General features: G+C 44.0%; 1 protein-coding gene across 5 annotated transcripts in view; it reads left to right on the top strand.

Moving 5' to 3' along the window:
* Window positions 1–14,457, top strand: part of TAOK3 (TAO kinase 3) — a 119,000-nt gene that overhangs the window by 92,153 nt on the left and 12,390 nt on the right. For all 5 annotated transcript variants that reach the window (XM_028709534.2, XM_028709533.2, XM_028709529.2 and 2 more), the window contains 3 exons: window positions 5,321–5,557; window positions 7,909–8,037; window positions 13,278–13,481. In XM_028709534.2, the coding sequence (XP_028565367.2) occupies window positions 5,321–5,557; window positions 7,909–8,037; window positions 13,278–13,481 (570 nt within the window). The remainder of the gene's footprint in view (window positions 1–5,320; window positions 5,558–7,908; window positions 8,038–13,277; window positions 13,482–14,457) is intronic.

The following is a 14,457-nucleotide window of genomic DNA, read 5'->3' as shown; positions in this document are numbered from 1 at the left end:
TCCAGTGCCAGCCTACCAGCTAGCTGTCAGGCGCTCGGGGAGCAGCTCACAACAGGGCTTTGTGGCCACTGCCAGTTTGCCATGCTCGCAAAGACCCTTCCAGCCACGCCCTGCCTTTACCTGCCTCACACCTGGCATCATATATGACATCAATTATAGCGCAGGTGGGTGTGGCTCACCTAAAACAGGGAGGCCTGCAGGGCTGGATCAGACCCGTGGGCTGGAAATGCTTTAGGGGCTGGAGATGTAAGATTACAAAATTATCCTTTTAGAAAATATTCCAACGGTGGGCTCTGGAAGTCTTAGAAAAGGACCTGGAAAAAGTGCAAACGAAGTAATTAAAAAAAAAGGAAGTGAAGCCCTATGTGACTGTTAAGGTAGCTCCATTTCTGCACAAGAGCATTTCTGTGCACTCCTATCCATTCCAGTGCACCATCAAATTTCCCAGAGGATCATGACCATCATAAATTAGAGTGTGCTTCCTGGACTCACTGACACTGTAGGAAGACCAGTTTGCAAGGCACTAATAAACATGGCAAAGTGTAGGTTTGATCAGTCCATCCCGGGGTGAAACAGTCCTCAGGCTGCTGCCATTTTGAGACCACACCACAACTTACTGCATTTTTAACCTTCCTTTTAAGTTACGTAGGCATCGCCTATGTTTTTATCCTGCCGTGCATGTTATGCTCCAGCAAAGTGTGTTATCCTTGGACCTGGAAAATCTCTGGTGTGGAATCACCAAGTAGCCTTGGACACATGGCAATTAGTTGTCGGCTTGGGTCAAGCTCCAGGCACCTGAGTCCCAGGATCTATGGCAGAAACGTCCAGTCTTGACTGGGTCAAAGTCATGGAGAGGAAGCAATAGCTTTGGCAGTGTCATCACATTAGAGCTGAACTGCTCAAACCAAGGGAGCCAACACTTCATAGGACCTGACAGGCCAGAATTGACACTTGGACAGTGCTCAGTCACACTGGCACTGCAGCCTAAATAGCTGAAGTTCAATCTACCAGGTTGCTAGGGGCTCAGAAGACAAGACATCAGCTGGCTGCAGGTAGCAGCAGTAGAGCACACACTGAGTGCCTTGCATCTTATCACTGTCTCTCAGCCTCAGTTTTCCAGGGGTAAAAATGGGGACATGAATGGCTCCTAGGGAATAGCCACAAGGGATATTGTCAGTGCCACACGCAGTATTAGGAAACCTTATGTTAAAAATATACCTGCAAACTTTTAACGGGTAGATTAATAAATTAAAGCTTCATTTAATGAATTGGTGTGAGGAAATTTTAGTTGCTGGTGCTGAGAGTCCAGAACACACTTTTATTTTTAGTAATGCACACTTCTTACTATAGCAAAGGATGAGAAATTAAAAATAATTGAGGTGCCCTTTCCTTTTAAAAAAGGTTGATAACTGTTGATACCACTCTACAAGTTATCTCACACTTGTTCATTCTCCTACAAAGTGCAAGTTAGCATCGTGGACATTTACTTAAATTTAATTGGTTAAAAAAAAGAGTGACTATCAATAAATTGAGAATCCATTATAAAAGTAATACAAAAATAAATAGTATCGATAGAGCTGTGATCTGGCCAGGTCTTCAAGCCATAGTCGTTTCAGTACCAGCTGAACTGCAAAACAGTTTGAACCCCTCCCTCCCATGGTCGCAGCCTTCAAAAAGGACTGTTTATCTTGGCTATTAGGCAGTTGGTCAGATAAGAGTTAGAGCTGGAGGAAGAAAGACTTCCTGTGTATTTAAAGGGCAAAGAATGTGCACAGGTGTCCATAAGTTTTTTATTTTTATTTTTTTAATATGAAGCGAATAAATAGGTGGGTGAGCTTGAAATGAGCCTGTTTTGCGGACTGAACATTAGCAGTTATAGGGACTTATTCTGCATGGCTCCCAAGACTGTTTCCTTAGCCTCTTCCAGTGCTTCTCAGTATTAGGCCATAGTAGCCTTCTGCAACCTTGAGTCCTTGGGTGTTAGTTGGTCCAAAAATGCCACCATCCCTTACCATTGGTACCCAGCAACATCAGAGGACCCAAGGTTAGAGAAGTCTGGGCTTTGGGGTTGGTGTATGGTGGCAAATAAGGGCCTCATGAGCCTGCCCCGCCCCTCAGCATCAGGATCATCCACACAGAACCATCTCCAGGTTCCGCCAGCCATGAGGATTAACAAAAGGAACATCTTTGGTTGTGTGAATCCTATTTCTAGGGAGACTTATTGAGTGCTGTTGTCTTTTCTGCAGCAGCTGAAGTCCTTTGCATGTGCCCGGGCCATTTTAAGCATCACTTTAGACTTACAACTTGCAGTTTTAATTCTCTTTAAAGCCACAACATTTTAGCTGCTCTGCTGTTTACATGACCATATTGTTTCGTTGATTTTTATTGTTCTAATGTTGAGCTAAATTGTTTTGTTAGCCACTCTGGGCATCCTTCGGACTCGAAGAGCGTGATGCAAATATTCCAAATAAGGAAACGGTTGTGGCTTTGGGGGCTTGGACACCATTTCGAATTTCACTAAGTATGTGAGCAGGGGTTTGCAGGACTCATGGTATGCTTCCAGGTGCCCTGTTGTTCAGGAGTAAATTGAGGGGAGAGATATGTATTTTGAAAACACTTACCGTAACTATAGCAATGACAGATCCAGGGATTTGGCCAACAATACAGCTGCTCCCTGGAAATAATCAGGTGTAGTCTGAAATAGAGGGGAGAGAGAAACTTCCACTCCCAACTTCCTGAAGGATTGATGCCTTTTATTTGTGGGGAGCAACATCTCCCTAGGAAGACCAAAAGCATTTTAACTCTGTTCCTTTTCCTCCCTCTGATCACTTTTTCATGATCCCTCTCAGATGTATGATGGCCAAATCTGTTGGGTATGCTTCAATTCCTACCCTTGCTCTTGTCCCTTCTCTGCAGATTTTAATTTTTTATCAATTTTACATTAAGTTGATATGCCTGCTTTTGGTGGGCTGAGTTCTACCCGCAAGGTTAAAGAAGCTATTGAGTGCACCCCTAACCAAATTAAAATGGCTCATTGTAGGCCACTCTTTAAAAATTCTCTCTCTGGAGGAACAGAGTTGGCATACCTGGTTGGATAGGAGTACAGACATGGTTCAGAAGAAGCCATAGTCAGTGGTGACAACCCTCTAGCTTTCTTCAGCATCTTGAGTTGTTCACACATTCAGCAGGTGTGTTGGAAAAGCCAGTAACCTCTGGCTCCAAGAAGGTTTTGGGCACTTTTCATTTTTAATCCCAAAAGAAGCGATCATGTAAACACAAATCCGAGAGGTATAATTCACAGTTTCACAGAAACCAACCATATCCTGCACATGAACCAAGGCCGGTCCTGCTAGAAGTATGTTCAGCCCACGAGTTTGTCTTTGGTACCAGAGCTAAGCTCAGTCCTTTCTTGGTTTTCTGCAGTTTTCTTCATTTCAGCAGAATAAAGGGGGGTGCTTTTTGTTGGTTGCTATTGCAAATCATCAGTAGATCCTGATCTACCTCCTGCTCATTCCTTCCATGCAGTTTCCTAACATTATGGCTACTGTAGCCCCAACTAGTGACCTTGAGGAAGGTGTTATATCCATGAGCCTGGCTAGCAACCAATGCTGACCTAGAAAATGTAGGATTGGAGTGATCAAAGCAGCCCCTAGGACCCAAAACCCCCATCTAGTGCTGAGAAGAGGACATAATGCAGAGCAGAATGACCCCAAATCCTCCCCCATTTCATAAGGACTAAGATACCAAAGGTCCAGAACAGTTGCAAAGACAGCTGTTGAGAAGCTGTGTCGCCAGTTATTCAAGGTCCTCTATTCTCACTCACTGTAGAGGAGGCAAAAATGCTGAGCAAGTGCTAGACTCCAGGCCAAATCACTACCACCTTAAGAGATCCACTCTTAACTAAGGGTGTGTGGCTTAAGGACCTGCCCAATGAAACCAAGTTCAGGCTAGATCTGCTTTGGAGGTTGTTGCTACAAGTCTTCTACTTGGGAGCTATCCCTAGTCTTGCAGATAAGGGTACCCAAGTCTTCCATTTGCTTTCCCTGTCAAGACAAGGACAATGCACACTCACACAGTAGAAGCACTGAAGAAAAGTGGGATGTTATTCTGAGTAGGCTAGCACTGTAAATTGTCCACTGTAGAAAAGCTCGCAGGCCAGTGAAAGCCAGAGTTGCACCAATCTCATGGAATCTGGGCACTGGGGAAGATAGAGGACTAAAAGTAGCAAGGAAGAGGCATTGCACATGCCAGAATGCAAATAGCAGTGACCTGAAGTCCTCTGATTGTTCTGACCTAAGATATGAGTGTGACCCAGGAAACATTTTGGCCAGTGGTATGGCTGTCAGTTTTAGCCCATCAGAAATTTAGGAAGGTTTTGTTTCTTCTCTTTGTAAGGCTCCCCTCTCAAACAGGTCCTGGGAAAGTCATACTCAGCCCTAGCCCAGGAGCAGAGAAAGAATATTTTCATCATTAGTCAAGTAATGGTAGAAGAGCAGACATTTTGAGACCAGGGCAGGAGCTTAAAGCACCCTGCTTTAAATGTTGTCTGTGTATGGAGCTGAATGTTCCTGGGTCCTGAGTTTGGTCTGAAATGTCATCCATCTTGACATCATTCTGGGCTGCCAACGGAGACTGTTGGCATCTCCAGGTAGCTCATAGTGGTTCTGTCTCGTCTAAAATCATATTGAAGCTAACATATTTCAAAGTGTATGGAGGGAGGTTCCTGGGTCATATCTTTGACCTGTCATGGTCGCACCTGCTTCACCAATTGTCAGCTCCAGAGGCAAAACATGGGTGCAGATGAACAACATCTGCAACAATGGAATTTGGCAACAAGCCATTTGGAAAATGTGCGTGTGATGGATTTGGCCCAACCAACTCCCTTGTCAAAACAGCTCTCTGACAAAGCTAGTTGCTTACCAGTAACAGAGGGTTCAAGGTCCAATCCTTTTCACCGCGGTTGGGTTTATACAACATGTGGTGGACTCTCTTTCAATGGAGGCTTTCAAACAGAGGTTGGATACCTGTCAAGGATTCTTTAGCTGGAGGTTGGACCAGATGTCCCTGTGGTCCCTTCCAACTCTACGATTCTGTGATTCTACAACATTGTAAAAAGTCTTTCCATTTGCAGCCACCTCTCTGAATAAATCGCTTGACCCTATCTGCTTTGCTTCTGGGCTATTTGAACCGCCTGGAATATCTGACATGGGCTTGCAAGCATGGGGTGTGGTCAGTGTTTTGGAGCACTTCTGAACTACCTCCCCTGTCAAGCCGAAGATAATATGTGTGTGTCCATATTTGTCTCCTTTGGTGGCCTTAGGTTACAAGGCAGATCCATGAGCATGAGCAGGAGAACGAGTTGCGGGAACAGATGTCAGGTTATAAGCGGATGCGGCGCCAGCACCAGAAGCAGCTGATCGCCCTGGAAAACAAGCTGAAGGCTGAAATGGACGAGCACCGCCTCAAGCTGCAGAAAGAGGTGGAAACTCATGCCAACAACTCGTCCATTGAGCTGGAGAAGCTGGCCAAGAAGCAAGTGGCCGTCATAGAAAAGGAGGTGAGTCAGGGCATCCTAAAAACGTTGTGGGTTTTTTTTGGGGGGGTGCAGAAGACTGGGTGAAGATATATAATGTCAGTGATAATCTTGCAGGATGTGATGGCAGTGGGTTTATTGAATTAAGTTCTTCCTACAACAGACAGTAGACGCGGGTGGCGCTGTAGGTTAAACCACAGAGCCTAGGACTTGCCAATCAGAAGGTCGGCGGTTCGAATCCCCGCGATGGGGTGAGCTCCCGTTGCTCGGTCCCTGCTCCTGCCAACCTAGCAGTTTGAAAGCACGTCAAAGTGCAAGTAGATAAATAGGTACTGCTCCGGTGGGAAGGTAAACGGCGTTTCCGTGCGCTGCTCTGGTTCGCCGGAAGCGGCTTAGTCATGCTGGCCACATGACCAGGAAGCTGTGCGCCAGCTCCCTCGGCCAGTAAAGCGAGATGAGCGCCGCAACCCCAGAGTCGGCCACGGCTGGACCTAATGGTCAGGGGTCCCTTTACTTTACAACAGTCAGTCATAAAGTGATCTACAACAGCAAAATACAGTGACACAGTAGAAACTGCACAAACGCATTAAAAAAACAGTCAGAATAAAAACATCCAATCATTGGTGCTCCCCAAATGTCATCTTTTTCAGTGGCAGGCAAAGTTGGTACCAGGCACTCCTCCTTGGGAGGAGAGCATTCCATAAACGCAGAATTGTAGTCCGCACCACTTTAGATTGAATAGAGGTGGTGTCATATGTTTGCATAATCCCTAATGTAGGAGGCTCTCGGGGTACAGCAAGCAAGCATATTAGGCAGATTTGGCTGTGTTAAGTCAGCGATGTGCTGCTTTTCAACATGTTTTTTCTACATCAGGGCAGTCAAAAAGATCGCACTCATGCATACTTCCATACTAAAATGGCATGAACCAGAATTCTTCCACCTTAGAAGGAAGTTTCAAGTGAGCTGCCACTAGGCTCTGTCCTAGGCCTGATTCTTTCCAGCATTTGAAATGACTCTTTTATCACATCTGCAGATGATTCAGAACCCGGAGGGCTAGCTAAAACCTTAGAAGACCGAAATAAGATTCAAAATGACCTTAATAGAAGAAGGTTAACATTTAAAAATGGGGACAGAATTCAACAGAAACAAAGTTCTCCATTTCAGAAAATAATAATAATAATAATAATAATAATAATAATGATGATGATGATGATGATGATGATGATGATGATGATGATGTATAGAATAGAAGATGCCAGGCTTGGCAAGTAATGTGTGTGAAAAGGACCTCAGGACTGATGTCTATAACAAGCTGAACATGGATCAGCTCTGGGATGTGTCTTCCAAAGAGGCAAACATGATTTTAGTTTACCTTAATAGAACCAAATCCCGAGAAGCATTAGTTCTGCTTTATTCTACACTCATCGGATCTCGTGTGGAGTATTGTGTCCAGTTCTGGATGCCACATATTAAGAAGGATGTAGCCAAATTAGAACAATTTAAGAGGAGTACAATGAACATCATCAGCAGTTGGAAAACAAGACCTGTGAGGGAAGGTTAAAGGAACAATATATGGAGAAAACTGAGCGGGGGAACATGATGGCAATTTTTTAACACCCCAAGACACAGTTGTACAGTAGTGCTGCAAAGGCATAGGGTTGTATCCAGTCCAACTAGTCCAGCTAGTCCAACTCAAAAGAAATCCATTCAATTTAATGGACATAACTATTTATCTGTTTATTACATTTATATCCCACCTTTCGTTTAGGATCTCAAGGGGTTACATAGGTTTCCCACCTCCCCATTTTATCCTCACCACCAACCTGTTAGTTAGGTTAGGCTGAGAGGCAGGGACCCATTTCGCTTCTGCATTTTATAGAATTTTTTTGTATTAGTATTCTAAAATTGTAAACTGCCTTGTGTGCCTTGGCAGAAAGCTGGTCTATAAAAGCAAAAAGCAATAAAATTGGTAAAAATGTCCAGCAGGAAAACTCAGGCATATGACAACCTATGTCAGAAGTGTTGATTTGTTGGCGAATTTCCTTAAAAAGAGCTCAATTCTTTGGAGAATTTGCAGAAAAAGCTCAACAATTTGGCCAAAAAAAGCTCAACAACTTTTGTGTCTGGGTTTTCACTTTTTGTAATATGACAACCATACCAGAGACTAGCTATGTGCTGCATGCAGGCTTTTCTTTTAATCTGTCCTGAATATTTCAATTACTATATAGCAGTGCAAAGAATATGGGAGAAAAAGGGCAACACAGCTAAAAACTTGGCCAAGATGTTAACAGTGCCTTTTCTTTCTTTCTTTCTTTCTTTCTTTCTTTCTTTCTTTCTTTCTTTCTTTCTTTCTTTCTTTCTTTCTTTCCATCCAGGCAAAGGCAGCAGCAGCAGATGAGAAGAAATTCCAGCAGCAGATTATGACTCAGCAGAAGAGAGATCTGACCAATTTCTTAGAAAGTCAGAAGAAGCAATACAAGATTTGCAAGGAAAAGATAAAAGAGGCAAGCAAAACTTCTCCGGCGTTTTATTCTGGGCCAGTAAGAAGCATGCACTAGATAGCAATGTTGTGAAAGAGTTTTGAAGCTATTTCAGTAGTTTGCTCATAATACTATAGAGCTGGACTTCATTGATGAACTTCCCCAATAAATAACCTGATGGGTTGTTCATTGCTGATTTGAGCTCATAATCTTAACCCTCTCTTAAAGGTTTGGGCTAGGCAGTATATTAAAATAAATAACAAGACGAAGTGAAATGCCACACATTTTAAATAACCCATGCTTTAAGTCACCAGTGCTTCTTGATAGAGGAGATGTTTTCACAACTTCTGAAATATGCTTAAGCTAGGATTTTGGTGAGTCCATTGAGAACGGGGAGTTCCTTATATGCAGAGTAGCTGTGTCTTCCTGGGCACCCTTGAGGTGTGAACCTCAAGCACAGATAGTGGACCTTAAAAACTTCCACTATGGATGGTATCTAATGCTAATCCTACTCAGAGTAGACCGATTGAATTTAATGGCTATGAGTAGCTTAGGTCTATTCAATTCACTGAATCAATTCTATGTCAAACTTAGTTGGATACAGCCCTGTATAAGGGCTCTGTTCCCTTCCAGCACATGTCAGAGGCAAGTTGCTCATTAGGAGTTCTCCATGGTGCTGAATCCACCACTCTGCCTTGCTGTGTGGACTCCTCTGCAGGACCAGAATAAAATAGGGAGTTTGTAGGGAAGCAAGAAGATTAAACCTCCCCCATGATAGCTGTGTTTCACATGCATACAGATAAACACACCTGATTGGAGATTACAGCTCAGCAGCAGGGGAGAAGGAGTGTGTTCCACTGCCAGGTTGCCCAAGGAGGAAGAGAGCCATTGCTTCCTCCGTGGGCAACTCCCTGCATTTCTGTGCTGTGCCACTGGGAGACTCCTTACTCAGCAAAGAGGCCAAGCGAGCTGCCCATAAAAGAAGAAATCCCTTTCATACTGTGGCTTCAGAAAAGGGAACCCTTTTCTCAGCATGGAAGCCAGACAAACTGAGAGTGCAAATGGAGTGTGTGCATGGATGGGATGTCTGTGTGTGCCTTGGCCCTGCCCATCAACGGCATGTGCTACGTGACCCCTTTGACGCATGCATACATACATCATTTTATTTGTGTGCCATCTTTCCACAGTTAAAACTATGCTCAAAAAGGCTTACAACATGCAAAAAATAAATACCGTATTTTTTGCTCTATAAGACTCACTTTTTCCCTCCTAAAAAGTAAGGGGAAATGTGTGTGCGTCTTATGGAGCGAATGCAGGCTGCACAGCTATCCCAGAAGCCAGAACAGCAAGAGGGATTGCTGCTTTCAATGCACAGCGATCCCTCTTCTGGCTTCTGAGATTCAGAATATTTTTTTTCTTGTTTTCCTCCTCCAAAAACTAGTTGTGTCTTGTGGTCTGGTACGTCTTATAGAGCGAAAAATACGGTAAATGCAGAATTTGAAACGCAACAAAAGTAGTCATAAGCAATAAATAAAACATCCAGAAGTACACAACCAAATGGAACAATTTCCACATAAAATCATAATAAAGATACAAAATAAAGATACAAAAATAATATCAATAACACACACACCCAACAAAAAACCCTAAGCAATAACCCAGTCCAAGAGTCTTTACCCAAAGAAATGCAGTCTTCTGGAGTGGAGGGTGGGGTGATTCTCCATACTTGCTATATGGGTTGTGCAAATTAAGCTAACATGCAGAACATGTCCTATGTTTGCCTGATTTATTCTCCTTCTGTTACTAATTGAGAGGTGCTAGGAGCTATAAAGGGCACTGAAGTCTTGTTTCCTTCATGGATTCCAAGATTTCACTGAGCGTTGCCCATAAACTTTCAAGCACATCCTTACAATCAGAAGGCATAATATTTTGATTTATGCGGGGAGTGGGATTATGTTGCCTAGGAAGAAGTAGGAATAGAAAAGGGGGGGGAGGAAATGCCTTGAGGTTGCGGTGGTGGATAAATCTAATATGGCTGCCTCTGGGTGCTTCCACATCATCAGTAAGAATCCTGACTATCCTGGACAAAGATGGGAAAAACAGGAAGTAAGAGAAGGCGGGTGGCACTGTGGTCTAAACCACAGAGCCTAGGGCTTGCCGATCAGAAGGTTGGCGGTTCAAATCCGCGCGACAGGGTGAGCTCCCGTTGCTCAGTCCCTGCTCCTGCCAACCTAGCAGTTCAAAAGCACATCAAAGTGCAAGTAGATAAATAGGTACCGCTCTGGCAGGAAGGTAAACGGTGTTTCCGTGCGCTGCTCTGGTTCGCCAGAAGCGGCTTAGTCATGCTGGCCACATGACCCGGAAGCTGTCTGCGGACAAACGCCGGCTCCTCGGCCTATAAAGCGAGATGAGTACCGCAACCCCAGAGTCGTCCACGACTGGACCTAATGGTCAGGGGTACCTTTACCTTTACCTTTAAGAGGAGGCAAGTTAAAAAATAAAGAAGAACCTTATTGAGCTTCGCAACCCAGTTTGCTTACACCTTCCACTGTGGAATGATTGGGGCTTACCATTCCATGAAAAACTTGTCTTTAGTGGGACAAGATTTGATTAGCAAAAGAGGCCCCTTACCCTGCAGTGACGTGTCAGTGTGGCTTCCACTGACAATGCCAACCTTAGCAGTGGGTGGCCTGAGGCCACTGCATGCTTTCTGTCCAAAATACTCATCTGGTACGCTTGGCTTTATGAATGTACGGAAGTTCCTCTGGTGTCTTAATTATCCCATATCCTTGAGGCATTGCTAGATATAATTCGGATTGACTTGAGTGCCCAGTTAAAGCGAAGTCCACATAATGCTGCCCTTTAAATGACCTTTTGGTGTTCATTTACATCCATGGAAGGAGCTCCCATCCAGTCTAAAGAGTAACCATGATGCACACCTAAATGGAGCTCCTGTTAGGATGAAATTTATCTCCTGGTTTAAATACTGTCTTCCCTGGGATCCCTTGCAAATGTTACTCTTTGAGAGAAATGTCCCAAACATAAAACACCTTTGGGTGTTTTATCTCTCATCTGGTTCCTTTTTTAAAAAAAGTCACTTGTTCAGCGTTGAAAGTTCTTCAACTCCCAATACACTCAACGCCACTTACATGACGGAAGTAGTACGATTTTTGCATATAGGTTGTAATGTGTAATGAACCTCCAGTTGTTTAAATTACTCTGGTTAGTATGTGCTAGTACAGGCATATTATAAATTATATGTAGGAAATAGAAAACGTGCCATCCCTCATATGGGTTTGGCCACCTGCAAAGCAATCCTCAAGTCTATCAAAGGACAACACAAATAGGTCAGCCTACTGCAACTTGTCTATCACAGTGGAAAGGGATACCTGAGGGTTGTACTAGATAGAAGAGCAAAGCTTCACAGACTCCTTGACAGTCAAACTATAAAGTCCTCATTTTCCCTCAGGAGGGTAGTTAAGGGCTTCTGTTTAGGGAAGTTTTTAATGTTTGAAGTTTTATTCTGTTTAATATTCTGCTGGGAGCTGCCCAGAGTGGCTGGGGAAACCTAGCCAGATGGGCGGGCTAGAAAAATATTATTATTATTATTATTATTATTATTATGCACACACCTAAGTTTTAGTACCCACCTAAAAATGCCACTTGTGAATATGTTAAACTGTATTTAGAAACAAGTGTACCATACAAAATGCTTTCTTTCAGATAGAATTGGGACTCTGTGCTCTGAAATCACTGCAAACGTCTTTTTTAAACTTCCTTTAAAAAACAACAACCCTGCTTCACTAAATACCTGCAGCTAAAGAGCTTTTAGGATAATTGCATTAACTTCCTAAGCTGCACTGCTTTTTTCCCCTTTGTGGTTCCCCTGCACAAGTCTATTTTAGGCACTTGTCTTAAAATGCATATATTGTGCAGACTCAAAACTACTTCAGTCATCCAGCCTCCAGATGCTGTTACTGCTCTGTAGCTGAGGAAATAAAAGGCATGAGAGAAAGTTTTCATTAAGAGTCACAGGGAACCCTTAGCAGTGATGGACTATTTAATTCCACGTCCCACTTAATACTGATCTTAAGCACACACAGAGAGAGAAACAGCTCCTGTTCTCCATATTATTAAATGCGTAGCAGCTATCATGCCTGAATCCTGTATTCACAACTCCTAAAATAGATTATAACTGAGATATAACACATGAAATGCACACATATGAGCCAGACCCCTGGAAATGACCCATGGGCCCCAGAAATAAACAGCTTTGAAAGTTGTGATACATAGCAAAGTGATATTTGCCATGTCTTCTGCACCACTCCCAATTCAACCTTTTGAGACAAAGTTCAAAGTTCACCTCTGCCCTTAATTCACTGAGTGGGTATTGGCAAATCACTTTGCCTCCAGGCTCAAGACCTCTTCTGCAACATGAACGTTGCAGTACCTTATGGGGATGTCCTAAAGGTTTCTAAAATAGTGTCTATCAAACACACTACATCAAATTCCTCTGGGAGTCCCATGCATCCTATTTCTGATAGAGGCAGCCTGAATGCTACAAGGTTAGCGTTGGCCATAGTCATGAATGAAATGCTGGTTTTGTAGCTTCAGGTGAACGAAACAGCTGCACAGCACTCAGCTTCTTCTGCCAAACCAATGAGATTTCCTCCTTTTCCCGTTTTCAATGTGATACCGTATGTGTCCCTCCACAACTTTCCAAGTGGCCTAAGATTAGAACCAAATTAGAACCAAACATTCAGCGAGTGCTTTTTTTTCCCCGCCAAAGGAGGCCTGACCTGTTTTTCTTTACTTTCCACTCTTTGCTTCCAACATCTATCAGTTTTATACCACTTTAACTGTCATGGCTTCCCTCTGGGAATTGCAGTTCAGTAAAGGAGAGCCCCATTTCATGTCAAAGATTACTAATTTCGGATTCTGGACTCTTGATTCCAGCCTGGTTTGTGAGCTTTTAGTCATTCTCTCCCTCCCCCTCTCTCTCCCTCCCTCCCCCCTCGTCTTTGGAGCTCCTGTATGTTTTGTATAAACTGCTTAGCTCCCAGCAGGGGCATCTTGAGGGGTAATGGGCTTAAAAACCCTTTTGGAAGGGGATTCAAAGGAGGACCCTCTGTTTGCTGTTAAGCTCGTGCAGATGGTAGTAAGGGGGGGGGGGGAAGCATCACATTTTTTTGTTTTTTTACCCCTCCCCATCATGAAACCAACAAATGACTTTGTTTCTTGGCCTTTCCTCTGTGCACGTCCAGGAGATGAACGAGGATCACAGCACACCGAAGAAGGAGAAGCAAGAGAGGATTTCCAAACACAAAGAGAACCTGCAGCACACACAGGCTGAAGAGGAGGCTCATCTTCTCAGCCAGCAGAGACTCTACTATGACAAAAACTGCCGTTTCTTCAAGCGAAAAACCATGATCAGGAGGCACGAGTTGGAGCAGCAGAACATTCGGGAGGTACCACCTCTTGCTTTCCTCTCCTCTTCGCCACCCCCCTTTCCCACCCTGCCCCAGTATACCCAGGGAAAATATAAGGTGAATACAGACAACTGCTTGCAACTGGTCAATATGCCATGCTGTTCATGTAACCAACCTGGGAAGCCTGCTCCCTGTATTGTCCTGACAAGAGCTGAATCTTCCCATACTCATGCAACGAGGATGTAGTATCTGCGTCAGAATTTTATTATTGTTTTATTATGGTTTATTACGTTTATATACCGCTCTTCGGCATAAGATCTCAGGGCAGTCAGAGAATAAAATACAGGATAAAAACATAAGTAAAACAAAACAGCAAAACAATAACCTCCCCCCCTCCTTTCCCACATTTAAAAGGCTATAGAATATTAATCGGCCAAAGGCCTGGTTGAAATGGAACATTTTCGCCTGGCACCTAAAAATATAGGTAAAGGTAAAGGACCCCTGGACAGTTAAATCTAGTCAAAGGCGACTATGGGGTGTGGCGCTTATCTCACTTTTCAGGCCGAGGGAGCCGGCGTTTGCCCACAGACAGCTTTCCGGGTCATGTGGGCAGCATGACTAAACCGCTTCTGGGGCAACTGAACACTGTGACGGAAACAGAAACACCATTTACCTTCCTGCTGCAGCAGTACCTATTTATCTACTTGCACTCGCTTGCTTTCGAACTGCTAGGTTGGCAGGAACTGGGACAGAGCAACAGGAACTCACCCCGTTGCGGGGATTCGAACCTCCAACCTTCTGATCAGCAAGTCCAAGAGGCTCAGTGGTTTAGACCACAGTGCCACCCGCATCCCTAAAGATATATAATGAAGGCACCAGGTGAACCTCTGTGGGGAGAGCGTTCCACAAACAGGCACTACAGAGAAGGGCTGTTCTTGTGTTCCCACCCTCTGGACCTCACGTGGAGGACGTGCGCTAAAAAGGACCTCCGATGAGGAACGCAGAGTCCGGAATT

The sequence above is a fragment of the Podarcis muralis genome, chromosome 16 (genome assembly GCF_964188315.1).
Source record: "Podarcis muralis chromosome 16, rPodMur119.hap1.1, whole genome shotgun sequence".
Taxonomy (NCBI): domain Eukaryota; kingdom Metazoa; phylum Chordata; class Lepidosauria; order Squamata; family Lacertidae; genus Podarcis; species Podarcis muralis.
The sequence above is the reverse complement of the archived record's forward strand: the minus strand, read 5'-3'. Positions and strand labels throughout refer to the sequence as shown.